Below are 17,725 nucleotides of genomic sequence, written 5' to 3' on the forward strand. Positions count from 1 at the left end.
TCTGCTGAAAGTCTTGAGATAATAAATCACGAGGGTAAATATTTAAACATCTCTGTCTCCTGGAATCTGAGGGAAACTCCTGAATCATTCAATTTATCTACACGTGTATTTCAACCACTAAGAACCTCTCTATATGTTCAGCAGCTGAAGGATTTGGAGGGAATTTTGGAGGATTTCCTATGGTCTCCAATGGTCAGCAGTGGATGTCGCTGCGAGGTCACATGAACTATCCACACTGATGCAGGCTTTTGAGCTATGCAGACCCAGGCACCAATTCCCATCCTGCCACTTGAATAATTCCAATAGCTAACATTTACTGAAGTGTGCTTGTGAAGCAGGTAGTTAAGATCATCCTATACCACAGATTAAGGAACGAAGGTTCAGAGAGGTTGGGCAGTTCACTTAAGGTCACACAGCAGGTTACCAGAGAACCCAACATTTAATGGCAGAGCCTAAATGCATGAAGAAATTACACAACACTGTCTCCTCCCCCAGCTGGGAGACTTTGGGGAAGGAATTTTAGCCTTTCTGAGACTAAGTTTCTTTAACTGAAAAACAGGAATAACAATGCCCATTTGCAAGTTGTTGGACAGATGGTACACACTGGGCACGTGGAAGAGCTCGGGACTGGCTGCAGTGGTTATGGTGGTGGTGTCATCGGTAGCACCTGCCTTTTTCTTTCTAGCACAGACCTGGTAGCATCGAAAGGCCTTGCTGAAGCCACAGTCTGTGACTCAGATGCCTCATTTGCAACACGAGCAGAAAGATCCTCACTCCCACTTACTCCAAAACATTGCTCTGTAAGTCACATTAATAATGGTAGAACAGGCCTTTAATAGCCTGATGAACTCAGGGTTCTGGTTCTAACCAGCCACCAACTAGCCTTGAACCTTGACAAGCCTCTGGATTTCATAACCACATCTCCCTCAGCTTGAAAGGAGGAGGTTGGTCTCCATGACTGCGCTGTGATGATGTTATGGGTTTGAGCATTCCTACCCTTCTGAGGACAGATGAAAAGTTTCTTTCAAATCAACAGGGTCTTCTTTAAATGGCAGGGTCAAGAAACCGTGGCTCCTTCTCAGGACTCAGCCTGAGCACAAATAATCCCTCCTTGGAGAAGCCTTTCTTGACCACCCCTCCTCCTCCCTAAAGACCTTCTCCCACCAGTTTATGTCCTTCCTAGCACTTACACTTCCGGAAACCATCTTTTCAACTGTCCATTTCATCTGGGCCTCCCCAGTAGGATGTGAGCCTGCAGAAAGCTGGGACTGCATGACTTGTTCACTGTTGAATGCTTGCTTTTTACCAGGGTGTAGAGCGTAAAGTAAATGTTCGCTTCATACTTGTTGAATGAATAAGACAATTCAGTGATTTCGCAACTTGTACAAACCCAGAGAGCATTCTTGGAAGTCAAAATTTCATAACCGCACACGAAAATGTAAAGGCCTGAACATTTTCCAAACCTGCATGAAATTCATCTTTGAAGTAGTAACTGTGCTCATTTGAAACAATCATTTGTGATGTTTTGAACAAAGCTCGAATGGATCCATCCTCTCTTACTTTTTTCATAGAGTTGTTTCTTTCTCCATGAACCTTGTATGAGGAGCAGGGCAGATGCTGACTCCGGCTGCCCTCAATCCTCAGCTACCCTCCTTCAGAGAGGGGAAGGGGCATCACCGTGTCCTTGGCTTCCGGGCTCCCGCATGACACTTGGCGTCCTTGCTGGCAGTGCTGAGCTGTGGAAGCACATACAGCTGCCACACCGCTGAGGAAGCGACAGGAAGGACAGCTGGGATCCTTACCGTGGGCAGCAGGAAGGCACAGTCGTGGTTATTGACTCCGATGATAGAAGGAACTGAATTAAATGCTTTTTGAGTCAATAGGGCTAGAGGCTCATCAGGAAAGAAAAACTCATCAACCACTGGAATGGAAAACGTGATTTTCTGGAATAAGGAAGAAGAGAAAAATCAGCATCTGCTTCTGTTCACAAAATCTGCTGTCCCCAAGCCCCCAGCCAAGGAGACCCAACCCGCCGAGCAGTGGTCAAACTACATTAAGAAAGGAAAAAGCCACAGTTGGCCCATCCTGATGTATCAGTTCTGCTTGGCCGGCCCTGCACTTGCTTAGGCAAAGGGGCTCAAATTCTTTGAGAACCTCTGACCAAATGCAGCAGGCAGAGTGGTGAGCAGGGGACAGGGGAGTGGCCACAGTAGTGGGAATTAGTATGCGCATCTTCCTGAGATGTCCTCCTCAGCACTGTGCCTTTGATCTGGCTGAGTCTTGGGTCTCAGGAGGAAACACCTGGCTTTATCCACGTTTTTGGGGGGTCTCTGTTTGGGAGTGGGGATGGCGGGGAGCACACAGAAGACCTTTCACACTCCATCGGGTCAAGGACTTGTTATCCAGCTCCCAGACTCCAGCACAACTCACAGCGGACCCTTCATCCATGCCAACAAAGTATTTCACAATTGTTGGAATCTGACAGATAATGACCTTGCTCTTCCAAGGACCATCAGAAGCTCTCACTAGTGGAAGGGGCACAAAGAGCTGATTCAGTCCAGTGACTGAAATTTGTCAGTGGTCATCTAGACTCTGCTTACATACCTACAGAGGGGGGTGCCTCACTATCTTCTAAAGGTGCTGGCCCTTTTTCAGAGTTTTTAGAAATTTCCTGGTTATACCAAGCCAAAATGGCTTCCTAACAGAACTCACACTCTTGACACTGATTTTAGCTTCTGGCAGCATGTGGAACAGGGGAAGTCCCTCTTCCCAGTGACTTAAAGACAACATTTGTGTTTTCCTGGATCTTCTCCTGGCTAGGCAGCATCCCTGGCCCATCAAGTTCTTTAAATGACCTATCATGGTTCTGTACATTCTACAGCCATTACTATGAATCCCAACCTCCATCTTTCCAAATCCCATATCAAAGTAAGTAAGAGAGTGGTGGGGTTTGTCTGCCCTTCCATTCCAAGCACCACCCTGCCCCCAAACCCTCCCGCCCCTCTTCACCTTGCTGATGTCCAACAACTCCTCGGGGGGTTTTGCCCTCAGGCACTGCAGCAGGGCAGCCGAGTCAGACGCATGGCAACCACAGATATGCGCAAGCACCTGCAACTGTTGCCAGAGAAGGACCAGGTCAGAGCACAGCATGGAAAGTCGCCAAGAAAATGAAAAGTGAAGAGTCCTAGATCCTTCATACATGAAGCCTGCTGCCCCTCCCCGCCCCCTGAGGACAGGCGGGCACTGTACCTCTTTGTTCTCTTGCCTGACTCTCCTTGTCATCTTTAGCAACCGCTGGAGTAGGGGGAGGTGGTGTGTCAGCCTGTGGCTGTGGAACAGAGTCAAGGTTCCTGGCCATGGGGAGACCAGTCCGATGATGTTGGCTCCACTGGCAGTAGGCCTCACTGAGTCCAGGCGCCCAACTCTGGGATGCTGAGTGGAGCCAGGAGCCCCAAGCGTGAGGAGCAGCTTTGCAAGCATGACTTAACTGTCAGTTGAGGCATGACTCTGGCTCAGTGCCAGCCTGTCAGCTCTGTTAAGCCTCATCCCCACCACAGCCTAGAATACCCTGAACAGCTTTTCCTGTCTCACATCAATTCCACTCATCCCTGGCTCCTCCGAGATGTCCTTTCGGACCACTGCAGCTCCCATGAACCCCTTCCTCCTCTGATTTCCTGTTACCTCAAGGATTCCCACCTTCTCTACCTAGCCTTTTCACAAACACTGCCTTGCGCAGTTGTCGAACTTTCCGTGGGAGCTCATCCCTTGAAAGTGGTGGCCCCCCAAGTGTCTGGGAGTCATGAATGCTCTGAGAATCCAACGAAAGCTACAAACCCTCTCCCTGGGAAAATGCACAAACATATAGAATCTACACACAACGTACAACTGTAGGAGCTCAAGGACCATCTCCCAACTACCCATGGATTTCAGGTTAAAAACCTTTGTCGTAAAATGATTATGGTCTTCTGAAGTCAGTGTAGCCCTTCCCATTTATAAACCCACAGGTCCTAGCATAGAGCTGGGAGGACTATGGACACTCAGCGTACGTGTGCTAAATGAACAAACAGAGGCACAAACTGAAAGTTGATACGTCATGTTCCCCAAATCAATATTCCCGATGCATTGAGAGTATTTTTACAATATTATGACTCCATGTCTCTGCTTGTGGTGTGCACTGTCATTTTCTATCAGGTGTTCAAGCAAATGCACCACGAAAATGCATAGTCCCCAGGAGGTGGCTCCACAGCCCCGTGCTTAATCTTCATTGACCGAATCAGCTCATTTGTTAACTCATTCATTCAGCAAACAGCAATAGTCACCTAGTATGCACCAGGAATCATGCCGGGACATGAAAGATGCAAGAGACCTTGGTCTCCAGGTCCTCACTGTCCGCTAGAGCACTAACCAAGATGACAGATGACAAAAGTCTGGGGCATATGCCTCACCGCCCCCTCACAATCTCATGCCAGGCAACAAGAATCAGTCACAGTGTTATTTCCCACTGAATTGGAAACAGCCTAAGAATCTTTCTTAACAGAGTACTCTAGATAGAGTGGAGTCGATATAGGACATGAGCCGTATATAACACAGGGGACTGAGTTATATATCCTAAGCGAAGAATAATGAATAAGATGTCAGAACAATTACATAGACACTCATGTACACACACACACACACACACACACACACACACACACATTCACGCACACCAACAGTATTTCACTGGGGACCTATTTTCTGTCAAACCAGGCCTCCCATAGAGCAATAAGGTTCACCTTGGCCAGCATCAGATTCTTCTGACCATGGTCAGTAGGACTGCCAAGCACATGGTCTATCGACACCTGACCACATTCTCCCCTGACCAAGTAGAGGAGAGGTGTTAACGAGATACCTACATCCTTCTTCCTCTCATCACCAGGGGATCTCATCACTAAAGGCAGGATGGCCACCCCACTCTGCATGATGGCTTTGTGGAATAAGCCATTGGCCATGGGGGACAGAATCTGGAGACAGAACACAAGAGACCAGGAAAAGTTATGCAGGGGACTCTCCATCCAGCACATACACCACCCACCTTTCCTTGAAGAAACCTTCCCAGGAAGCCTCCTTAAAAGCTTTGTGCTTACAGAAAAAAAAAAAAAAAAAAAAGCCCTGGTTTGGGGACTCAAGGACTAGCCATGGATGTATGGACAAATTATTTAACCTGTCTGAGCCCCAGGTGCCTCAGGAACTTTGAGGTCAAACATCCTGGTGTGTGATTGCTTGCTAGCTCGTTCGTTTCCTAGCTGGGGGAATCTCAGGCAAATTGTTTCACATTTCTGAGCATCAATTTACTTCTTGCAAAACTGGAAGGAAAAATGGAGCACATATCACAGAATTGTGGCATAGAGCAGAAGTAACAAATATAGAAGGCTTTGCACAATGCCTGGTCGGACAGCATGCACCCACGAAACGGGGGTTGTCATCATATGTGTAAAGTTGAGTTATTATAATTCACCTTACTGAATTATTTTGAAGATACAAAAATATCTTGTATATTGTCAAGTGCTACACCGTGGAAGCTCTCTTAAACCACTTCTATGTAACAGACTTTTGTGATGAACATGTGACCCTAGAGATGCCAAGCACTCAGAGCCAGTGGGCTATTTTCTAGCACCACCACAGGTTTCTATTCCCACAAGTTTCTGGCCAAGAGGCAGGTGTGTTTGCTTCCTCACTTGTTTGGTCAGTTACACTTGCTACTGTAATTACATAATCAATGAAATACCGCGGGAACCAGTGAAGTATGTGTGTAAGAAAAGAAAACAAAACTATGTTTGGGGGAAAGAAACCTGTGATAAAGACAAGTAGCTGAAAAATACTGCCGGCAAATTAGGTGTGAAAAAGGTAAGAGTAAAATACGTTGGGTGCGGCGGCGGGGAGCGGAAAATTCCATAAATGCACCTCATTCACAGACTACAAAGCACGCATCTTTTAAAATTCATGCTCACTGTAAAGAAGCTGAAACCGTAATTAGAGGACCATGATTCCAATGGGTGGTTTATGCCAGAGAACCACGCTGGACCTCTAGCCAGCAGACCAACCTTGAAAAGATACCACACTATATACCAAACCACTGATAGAGAAACGTACACTTTCTCTTTGAAGTTAAAATAAAATGGGGCACCTGGGTGGCTTGGTCGGTTAAGCGTCCGACTTCGGCTCAGGTCATGATCTCATGGTCCGTGAGTTCGAGCCCCGCGTCGGGCTCTGTGCTGACCGCTCAGAGCCTGGAAACTGTTTCGGATTCTGTGTCTCCCTCTCTCTCTGCCCCTCCCCTGTTCATGCTCTGTCTCTCTCTGTCTCAAAAATAAATAAACGTTAAAAAAAATAAAAAATAAATAAAATAAAATGTTATAGGGGCGCCTGGGTGGCTCAGTCGGTTAAGTGTCCGACTTCAGCTCAGGTCACGATCTCGCGGTCCGTGAGTTCAAGCCCCGCATCGGGCTCTGGGCTGATGGCTCCGAGCCTGGAGCCTGCTTCTGATTCTGTGTCTCCCTCTCTGTCTGCCCCTCCCCCGTTCATGCTCTGTCTCTCTCTGTCTCAAAAATAAATAAAAAACGTTAAAAAAATTAAAAAAAAAATGTTATATGCATCCTTTTTTTAAAAAGTTTTAGCTGAACTTTCCTATTAAACAAGTAATTACCAGTCCTGGTAATTGGACACCAGGGCTTCCACCCTATAAATATAAGGGATTTTTCTTCAAACTATTACTCAGGATGTGATCTTGGGTAATTCATTTAAACTCTTCCTGATGACAGCTCTTGTCCACAAAATGACAGAGAGCCCCTAACTCTCTCTGTGAGGCTTGAGGGAGACAATGTGTATAAAAGTGTTTGTTTCACAGGAAAGCACCAGTCAGCTATAAGTGATTCATGGTCCTCATTTTTGTAACCTCCCCCACCAAGGTCTGTTCAAATCCCAAAGAGAAGAACTCACGAGGCTGGAAACACTGATGGCTCCCGCTGACTGTCCGAAGATGGTCACGGAGCGTGGGTCACCACCGAAGCACTTGATGTTGTCCTGGACCCAGGTTAGGGCGGCCACCTGGTCCAGGAAGGCCCAGTTCCCGCGGGCATGCTCATCCCCTGTGCTGGGGCCAGAAGTAGGGTGAGAATACTCAGTGGGCTGCAATCTGCTTCCTGCCGCTCAAGGAGTTCAAGGTGGAGGCTGTGGGTGGGTGGCCACTCCTTTGCAGGATCTTCCCTGCTGTTCGTCCATCTGCTGGCCAGACGCAGAGGGTCTAGGCCCCGAAAGGAGGGCAGAGTCACAAGACGGGAAGGAGCCAGGTCCTTGACTGACCATGTGAAAAGATGTCTGTCAGCCAGGATCACTCAGTTGGACCTTACTTGAGTGAGAAAGAGATTTTTATTGTTTTAAGCCACCAAGACTTGGGAGTTTATCTGTTATAGCTGCAAAGATTACCTCACTAATTCGGGTCACAGTTATTCAGTGTCACTGAAGGCTCATTCTTCCTTACGCAGCTGGGCACTGAATCCCCTGTGGCTGCCATACAGCTGTGCCTCGGGGACCTGGGGTGTCAAGCTCTCAGGGACACTTACTTGAAAAAACCAAATATTCCTAGCCGGTACTGGGTAGTCACGATCAGCACGTCCTCGTAGGCAGCCAGGGCGGACCCATCGAAGAAGGAGGCTGAGCCAATCTTGAAGGCACCCCCGGGGAACCACACCATGACCTGTAGAAGGGAGAGGAACCCTCCAGTTGGCCTGCCAGGCATTCATACCCCCTCCCCATACATTTGGGACCTTCCTTCTTTAGGGAAATATAGGTGTCTCACTTTCCTTTCTAAAAGCATGAGAGATTATGTCTTTTGAAGAAGGCCAAGGGGTGAGCATGGAGGCCTGAGTTTGATTCCCAGCTCTGCCACTGACAAACTGTGTGATGCTGGGAAGATTACTTAACCTCTCTGAGGCTCATTTTTCTCATCTGTAAGATGTGAAGAATGAAAGTATCTCATCTTATGGGCTATCATGAGATTTCAACAAGATTCTGCATTTAAGTTCTTAGAACAATTTCAAGTGCTCAGAAAGTATTAACCAAATATCACTGAACTTGTGACCCACACGAAGACAGAAATCATTGTAAGCCCTGTGGAGAGCAAAATCCGCTTAAACTGTTTTAACTTTACTCTTTCCACTACCTACAGAGAGAAGCGAAGCGAGGAGAGAAAAAAAAAAGGGAAGAGAAGTGTGAAAACTTTACTATATCAATTAGAAAAATTGGGACTGGGCAACATAAAACATTCACATGGTACTATCATGATTCATATACTTACAAATATATCTTTTTCATTCTCTTTTTTAAGGTCATATTAGGGACTACAAGTCTTGGGCCAGCCATGGGGGATAAGGGAGAACCAGACAAAGCACTGGCTTTGACACGGGAATTTCTACTCACTGTGTGTACAAGGCATTTATGCCATCCCTGTGCCTCATCTTCTTAATCTGTACTATGGGTCCAGTAATGTTTACCCATGATTACTGTGGGGGTTAAATGAGATAATGTACTGTGCCTGGCACACAGTCAATTGCTCAATATATGTTGTTGTTATGATCCAATAGAGTGAGTCTCTCATTGCAGTGGCATGGGGGAGAGATGATGGCTTTCCTACTCACTTATACAGAGATATTTTACATTCCTAAATGAAATACTTAGTATTATTACCTGTCCTCGTTGCAAACAGAAAAATTGGAAGGTGTATATCCTCTTTAAAGGATTTCCCAAACCGAGTCCTTGTAAGCAGTCTTTCTAAATGTTTACAGACCATTAAATACTCAACAGAGGGGAAAATCAAAACAAAATAAAAATTGAAGGTCAAGTTCCTGCCAATAAAGAAGCAATCAGAAAGGAAGTTAGAGGGAATCTGTCATTAAATGACTTTTTAAGAAAATTATTGATGTGCAAGTGATTACATTTCTCTTTTACCCAACAGGGGGTAGGTTGGATTCTAGACACCCAGCCACTCCTCCTGGGCCCCTGGCCGAGAACCTGCTAGCTGGAGCCCCCCGCATGGCAGGCAGCCTTACAGGGAGGTTGGAGCCATTGTCCGCATGGGCTGGCGCATAGATGTTAAGGTACAGGCAGTCTTCGGACGTTTCCAATTTGGGGTAATGCAGTTTGAGAATGTGTTGATAGGAGACCAGCCACTCTAAGTCCTGGGAGCATCTTGGAGGAAAAAAAGGAAAAATCCTCAGAGTTGCTGTCAGCACACTTGCCTGGGAGGGGCCAGGTCCCATGACGGCAGGGAGGCCTGGTGTCCTATGTCTGAGCAGAAGAGGCATATGGGAGCTATTGGTACAGAGTCTAATCATCTCCCTGGCCCCTGCCATAGTGGCACAGACAAAGAAACAAACTATGATTCTCTTTGATCTGGCTTGGGGGTAGGAGAGTATGTTGTGCAGAATAATTGTGCCATTAACCTCCAGTACCCACCCATGCCCACACCCGCTACCATAACCCCAGACACACACATAGAGATTCAAGATGACTCAACAATTCCCCAAACTAAAGGGCAAGACCCTGGGCTGCAAATCAAGGGTATTACTCTAGTAGCTCCCTTTTCTGCACCCAGAGGAACAAAAGGACACCTCTAGGCTTTTCTACCAGGGACCTATAGAGGTATATGTACAAGGAGATTCCTGCATTCAAACCTTTGCTCAAGCTGGTCCCTATGCCCAGACTGTTCTCTCCTCATGTTTGTTTGCTCGTGTTCTTTCCTTTCTTTCAGATTCAGTGCAAGTGCCACCTCCTTCAAGAAGCCTTCTGAGATTTCTCCAGTTAGACCACAGCTCTTCTTTGGAGACCGCTGTACATGCTGTGTTCTTTCCTAGAAGTTCTCCTGGGCTTGTACATGGGTGTTACCAGCTTTCCCACTCAAATGGGAGCAGCTTAAAGCCTAGGACTCTGCTTTGGTCACCTCAGTACTTCATAGCCCCTAGCACTGAGCCTGCTTGCTATGCAATAAGATTGAAGGAGTCTACATATGTGATTTCTACTATACTTCAGTGCTCCATGAATGTTAATTGTTTTTTTAATAAAATAGTGTACAGATTAGGCGGTGGGAAACCATCGCTGCAAATTTACCCCCAGACAAGTGCTTATGCCTTTTTGCCCTTTTGTATGTTGTTTATCAGAAATCAAGCCCTCGCTGCTTTCAACACAGCCATCCCTGACCTCCCCACAAGGTGAGGCTAGGTGGTTCCTTCTCAGCACCATTTTCTGATCCCCTAAGGTTGCCCTTGTCACTCTATATTTTAATTATTGCTGTTATTTCCACCCCTGCCACCCCCACCAGCCCCCAGGTTCCTTCAGGGAAGCTGTGACCAGCCCACTGTGGTATCTGCCAGAGCTTAATGGAGAGGAAGTTACTGAGCTGGCTCTTAATGGATATTAGTTGAATGAATAACCGAATGAATGAACAGATGAGTTTCAGCTTAGTGTCCTCAGTCGCTGGGCCACATGGGGTCTCCTTTGTGGCTTAGGGCACTTCCTAAAACCAGGGTACTCCTTCTGCCTGGGACCGCCAAGGCAAGGAACCGGCGTGGCCCAATGTAAGGACTTCACAAAATCTGAGTTTCAGAAGATTCTTGAGGATTTTCAAGTCTTCCATCTCAACCTATGCTCAAGTTCTCAGGATTCACCCACCTCACTCAGCTTGAAAATTTGCAGTGACTGGGAGCTCCCGGCCCAGAACACACTCACGTATTCCATAGGTGTCTATGGATTTCCCTGCACTGGGCACAGAGTGCTAGAGCTGAAATCTCTTGCAAGGTGGTTCTTCACCCTAAGGGCCTCAGCCTGGGTGAGAGGTGACATGGAATCACCCGGACAAAGACTCAGTGAGTCCGACGTAGTGGTTCCCAAACCTGATTGGTCCACAAATCCCTAGAGACCTTTCAGTGACTCTAGTTTTTTGGGCCCAGCTCCGGAGATTCCAATTTAGGAAGTTCAAGAAGGGAGCCCAAGAAATCTGCATGCTCTGAACACCACCACCACTGATTCTGCTGGTCAGCCAGCTGGGGAGCCATGAGATTACCGAAGGTCTTGTCTACTCCCGTACCCACCCTCCTCCTCGTCCTCCTCGTCCTCCTCCGTCCCCTCCTCCTCCTTCTTGTTCCCCACCTTTCCCAGGAGGCTGCATGACCTTTATTCCCACTCAGTGCTGTGTCCCCACTCCCAGTTCACATTCCACCCATGGGACCGAGCCTGCTCTTACAATTTAGGGTAGGATGTGGCATTTCGGAAGTCATTCCAGGGCAAAGCAGGCTTTGGTTGCTTAAATCGCAGGGGCCCTAGAGGAGGTGCAGCATAGGGGATCCCGAGGAACATGTTCACAGGCACGGTGCTTCCCAGTACAGTGGTTTGCTTCCCCGGACCCATCCCAGCCTGGTGCTCCTCACTGGTGCATCAGCAGCTGGCCCTGAGGGGACACACAGGGAGGAATCAGATGCTGGCCTGGTAGAGAACCAGAATAAGCTCAACTAGGAGCTCCCCTCAGCGGGGGCACTCTTTGTTGGCCCAGACGCGGTGCAACAGGAAGTATCTAGACTCCCCGTCAATGAACCCAGGTCCACTGCTTCCTTCAAGATTGCCACCTGCGTAAGAACATCGACTTAGTTTCTACTAGGAGTATAGCACCGACCCACAAAAGTTTCTGGTCACCTTAGGGCACAAGTAGCCTCTCCCTTCTGCAGCACAGATTTCTCTTACTCTGGAACTGATACATGCCAGGGCTGCAGATCCTAGGGTCCCACAAAGTCATCTAACCCAGAGTCCCCACATGCTGGTCATTTTCATACTCACTGTCACATTTGCTGGCATGTCTGTGCGTCCCCTGTCTGACTACTAGCTTTTTAATTTTTCTTAAAATTAAATTTTAATAAACTTAAAAAATCTTACCTAGAGGATTCCTAAGCATTAACATCTACGGAACTGTGCTTCTGATGAATTAAGTATACGCTTTTGAATACGCGTGAAAATAAGTAGATGTCAATGAAAATAAAAAGTTCTCATACAGATGCCACCTGACATCAGCTCATTCACCTCCAGGATATGAGGAGGACATTTTGGGAAACCGAGAGTGCAAGCTTCTTGGTTTCCACATAGAATATAGAGCATTGAGAAGTTCACTGCCCAGCTACTTGCTTGGCAGGACTCAGGTGTCTTGGTGCTACCTGCTCTAACGTCACTGTGACAGTGAAAGTCCTATCCGGGCAGCCAGTACCACAAAGCATGGGCTCTATCCTTTGCCCCTCCCCAGCACCCAGGACAGAGGGCTCTGCAAGCCTCGACAAGGTATGAGCACCCAAGGATAGGACCTGGATCTTCTGTGCAATACCCACACCCACAAAGGACACTCTGTTGGGGGGCTTTCAGTGACACTGGGAGATTGGTCAGGTGCCCTGAGGTTACTACATGGCTTTCCATGCACCATGAGACCTCTGAGAAATAAGTTTGTTTGCACTAGTAGAAAAAAAACATCCAAGATAAGGAAATCCCCCTACCCTATCTTCTGAGGGCCCTCCTCTCCCACTGGGTGTCTCACCCTTAATGACAGCTGCAAGGACCCAAAGAGCCCAGATCAGGGTCTGGCCTGGGTGCACCCACATCCCACTCATCCGGCTGGACCGCCTGAACTCCTCGCACATCCGCGGCCTCCGCTGGCCTCAGAGAGCTTCAGTCAAAGAAAGAAAGGGCTCAACAAATGTTGAGCAGGCAGACACAGGATGCAGGGTTGGTGGAGAAAGGCATCAGACCAAGATCTGCAGAGGAATTGGCCAAGCAAGACTTTCCTGTTCCAATTTATATAAGGAGAAGCTGATGATTAACTAGTGAGCTGGTGAAGGATAATGTGGTAGGTTCTGGGCTCATGGGGTGATATAAATAGAAAAGACATTTGGGATCAGGTAAGTCAAAGACCTCAGCTCTGATGCCTGCAAAGGTCAGGAAGGCAGCAAACAAGCAGTGAATGAAGCTGGCCAAGAGAGATCAACTGGAAGCAGTGGGGACTGTGGAAAACTGGATAGCACATGCCCTGTCTTAAAGGGGCAATGGCTTCTCAACTCCAGTAAACATTTGGCTTATGACAATGTAGGTACACCAAACCAGAAGTCTATGATCTCTCTCAATTTTTATATGCAGCCTCACTTTTTAAAAGTCATAATATGAACACATTGCAGTATTTCTACTGGCTACAATTCTGATCTAGACCCAGCACCCTGTGTAAATATGAGGAGACAAGCCCAAAGAGGTGAAGTTACCATGCATGGTTCTGTTGGAGCATGTCCTTAGCATTCTGGGTTCTCGCTGCGCTGCTGGTGGGTCATAGAAGATACAGCTCAGGACCCAGGAGCATCACCATCCTGCTCCCAACAGGGTCCACGCTGCCCTCAGGGTAAAGGGCCTGGGATGGGGTTTTCCAAATGCTTGGGGCTGGATGGGTAGAATCAGAATTATCTGGTGTACTTGTTGATATTGTGTCCTTCTGCTCCACTCCCCCTGGAGATATGGGGGCAGGACAATATCCATAGTGGGTTTGGGAAGCATCAACCTAATGCACAGGTTTCCCAGAGTGGTCACCACCTGAGAAATGCAGGATTGTCACAAGCACATATTAGGAGCCTGCTGGCTACAGAACTCTGTATAATAGGCAAGGAAAGGCTTCCTCGAGCTCAGAGCAAGGGGCTGCCTGATGCATGTGGCTAAAGGCAGGTGCTCTGTAAACCTCTGCAGAATAGATGCCTTCCAGCAAATAATATCTTTCACCTCAATTCCAGCTCCATTTCTGATATGCCTATGACAGCACCAGGAATTACAGAAACAGGACTTGAGCGCAGTCCTTTCTGAAGGTTTGATTCTTAATTCAGCAAAAATCACTTATGGTTCAAATAAACCTTGAAAATCCCTCAAATTGCCCCTGAAATCCAGTGAACAGGCCCTACATATGCTGTTGAGGAGTAAGAAAGAAAGAGACTGCCTATACCAGACGTCTGGATATTCAAACTGCCCACCTTTGAAGTGATCACAAATCCTGGGAGATGAATGGGGGATGGGGTGGGAATTTCTAAAATGTTTCTGATGTGCCTGCAGAGTTTACTGGTTTAGGCTCAACATTAAGCATACCAAAATCCTATGTATAGACATGCTGGTTGCTGCTAGGTTCAGGTACTTACAGTGTTTTAGGCATCAAAGCCCTTAGCTTGGGTCCGGGCCATAGAGTAGGTTGTCAGTGGTATTTGCTAGACTGGAATCTAACCCTAGCTTATTAAGACACACACACACACACACACACACACACACACACACACATGCTGATGCCTTTCTTCTCTAGCTTCTTACCCTTTAAAACTCAATTCAACACCCACCTCTTTCAAGAACCTTTCCTAGATTCTCCTGAACTCCTTAGAACTTTGCTTTTCTGGTACCTCTTGCTTCCTAATTACCTGCGAATAGGATTGCCTTCCTCCTAGACAAAAGGTCTTTTCCATTTATGTATCCGTCACAGCTTCTTCCGTGGGTCCTGGTGTTTCCCTCAACTTAGCCATTGGCCTTGTAACTTCACAGTTGGTACCATTCCCACTACTAACTTGACTATCGATTCACTCAGAAGTTTTCTTTAAATTGACTTAAAAAATGATTTATTATCAAGAAATTTGTATATAGCTAATGCAATGGAAATAGTGTTTTGAAAGGAGTAAATCAGTATATTTTGCATTTCTATACCGCAAAATCATCCCCCCACCTCTGGTAACCATTATAGTAAAGCTGTAGGGTATCGTGTAGAGGACCCCAAAAAGACAGAGTGGAGAATCTGCCCCTCCTGCACCATGGATCTTGGGAAAGAGAAGGGAACAATGGTAGGGAAAACAGGGAGCGATACCAGGCACCCTGAGCCCCTCTTAGACTTAAGTCCAAAAGTGGGAAATGTGCTAGACAGGGAAGTTGAAGGCAGACTTGTTTCTCCAGGAGAAGACTGTCACAGAGGTGCCCCAAATCCTTAAGCCAGACTGTGGCAGCCAAAACCGAGTAGAAGAGGTTGGGCGAAGAGAGACCTCAGGTGATGCTCCTGCTTATCCTGGATCAGTTAGTCCTTGGAAGGGCCCCAAACATGGCCTTGAAGGGAACTCAGAGGTACTTGGAATATGGTTGGGAGCTGGATAGGAAGGAGATCAGGGGACCCACAGAGGTGCTTCCTGGGCTTGAGGACAAAGTGAACCACAGCCTGACCTAGGTGGAGCACAGTGCTGAGTGCTGGTCAGAGCTGAGGTGGGGCACTGAGTCATTGAGGATCCATGGGCTTTGACCAAAACAACAGGATAGACCACAAGCTCACCATGTTAGAATTAATCATCTTCCCAGGAATTTGGTGCACAGGGAAGTTGCTGTGGACAGCCCAATAATGCTAGGACTATTGCAAGTAGGGCCAGGCTCCCTCCACGCTTCTATTTGTGTGGTCACATAAGCTTCCCCCAATTCATGCATCCAGATGCCATCTTGGAGAGGAGCGGGGAGGATGGGAAGCAAATCTGAGGTCATGCATTTATTTGAAAAAGCTTATGTTACTTAAAGAGATTGTTTAAATTATTGAATAGGACTGAATTTACCAGAGGGAGCTCAATGTTAATATGTACCATTAACCACGAGGGATGAGGTGTTCTCTCTTTGTTAGAAAGAAAAACTAATAAGTGTTATAGATATATATAAGAAACAGGTTGCGGGGTGCCTGGGTGGCTCAGTTGATTGAGTTAGTTGAGGGTCCGACTCTTGACTTAGGCTCAGATCATGATCTCATGGTTAGTGAGATCAAGCCCCGCATCGGGCTCCACCTGTCAGTGTAGAGCCTGCTTGGGACTCTCTCTCCCTCTCTCTGTTCCCTCCCTGGCTCATGTTCTGTCTCTCAAAATAAATACATAAACTGAAAAAAAGATTAAAAAAAGAAACACACTGTGGGCAAACTGATGCTATCTTTTCTACAAACCCACCGCTGAAAGAGAACTGTGGAGGGCATGACTTCCTAACTGCGTATCTTATATTTGCTCTTCTGTCAAGGTGCCACCTCTGATTATCTCAGGCACCCGCTAATGGACAGGGCCTGCACTCTGAGAAACTAATACGGCCTGTAATAATGATACTAGTTTTCATTTACGGAATGCTTTCTAGGCTATCAGAACCTGGGCTAAACGTTTTGCAACCCTTACCTTATTTAATGCCATTATTCCCACTTTGCAGATGAGAAAACTGAGGCTCTGCAAGGTAGAAGGAATTGCGAAATATCACAAGGCTGAGAAGCCAGCACAGCTGGGACTTGAGCCCAGACCTCCTGCTTCCAAACTGCAGGCTTAGCCATTTAGAGAAGAGAAAGAAGGAGGAATGAAGGTCAGGGAGCATGACTGACTCCTGCAGTTCTTGGGCTGTTAAAAATCATTTAATCTTCTAGGAAGCTGAGTAAGCCCCTGACGTCACCTCCTTGGACCTTGATGTTCCCATCAGTAGTACAGACCAGTGGCCTGGATGGCCCCTGAGACACAGACCTTTGATGGGCTCTCTCTGTCCTCCCAAACTGCTCTGCTGAAACCCTGCAGGAGAAACCGGAATGAGAGAGGACCTCAGTGTGAGGCTCAGCTTTGGCTTAAAATATATGCTAATCGACCCTGCTACCAATGGCCTCGGGTGAAGACTGGACTGCAGGTGGACAAAACAAAGGGAGGGTGCTCTGGGATGGACTCGGGTCACAGGGGGCAATCCCCCTGTCACCCAACACGGGCCCAGAGCTGGGTACCCTGGGGCTTCCTTCCCACAGCCTTTCTTCAATCCCACTTCACATTGCTGCTCAATGCAAATGCTTCAACAGGATGTTCAAATCCTTTCCCATCTGGCTTCATCCTGCCATTCCAGATGGATGCCTCGCTGCACCCCATTGCTGCACCCCCATAACTGTGCTTCCATCACCTCACCCCCATCCCTGTAGCCTCATCACTTTACCCCATCCCTGCACCCCCATCACCTCACCCCATCCCTACAACCTCATCATCATACTACCATCATTTATTCCCATCACTGTGGGTCCCATCACTGCACCCCATTGGCAACCATCCTTTGTTAATTACATTTTCCTCTCCTGGAATGTTTTGCCTTGACTTCTTCACCTGGCAAAATCCTATTTGTCTTTCAAGCTCCCACAGGAACACCGTCTCCTCCATGCAGAGCCCCTTATTCTCAAGTGCTACAACCGTTTTCTCTTTCCTCCTGTGTGCTTTGTCAATGTTTCTATTATATGATTTACAATGCTCCGTCCTCGTTCTGTGGCTGTTTAGCCACAAATGATGATGAGGCTGAGGATGATGATGCCGATATCACTTGTCTCCTGGTCACATAACCTCAGGCCACTTCTGCTTTAAGTCACAGCTGCAGTGGACAGTTCTGTGCAGGCTCAGTCTCACCTTGCACTGACTGCACACCACTTGAAGCACGGGTGGGCCATGTGACTTTCTATTTTCTGCCCCAGGGCCTTCTCCCTTGTCACAAATATCCCCTCTGACTTTGTCTAAGTGAGATTGGAACTAGAATAACCCAGGAGTAACACTCTCAAGGAAGGGAGAACGAGGCCTGGGAGATACACACTCCAGCCTCTGAAGGCATTCTGTGTGCTGCTCAGGAGGCAGAGGGT

General features: G+C 47.4%; 1 protein-coding gene across 1 annotated transcript in view; it reads right to left on the reverse strand.

Annotated features, from left to right (window-relative positions):
• Positions 1-11,594, reverse strand: part of CES5A (carboxylesterase 5A) — a 28,659-nt gene extending 17,065 nt beyond the window's left edge. The window contains 7 exon segments of the mRNA XM_042970186.1: positions 1,803-1,943; positions 3,010-3,114; positions 4,896-5,003; positions 6,979-7,132; positions 7,602-7,735; positions 9,087-9,225; positions 11,276-11,594. Of these exon segments, the coding sequence (XP_042826120.1) occupies positions 1,803-1,943; positions 3,010-3,114; positions 4,896-5,003; positions 6,979-7,132; positions 7,602-7,735; positions 9,087-9,225; positions 11,276-11,439 (945 nt within the window). The 5' untranslated portion in view covers positions 11,440-11,594.
• Positions 11,595-17,725: the final 6,131 nt, after the last annotated feature.

Source organism: Panthera tigris, chromosome E2 (genome assembly GCF_018350195.1).
Source record: "Panthera tigris isolate Pti1 chromosome E2, P.tigris_Pti1_mat1.1, whole genome shotgun sequence".
In the NCBI taxonomy this organism is placed as follows: domain Eukaryota; kingdom Metazoa; phylum Chordata; class Mammalia; order Carnivora; family Felidae; genus Panthera; species Panthera tigris.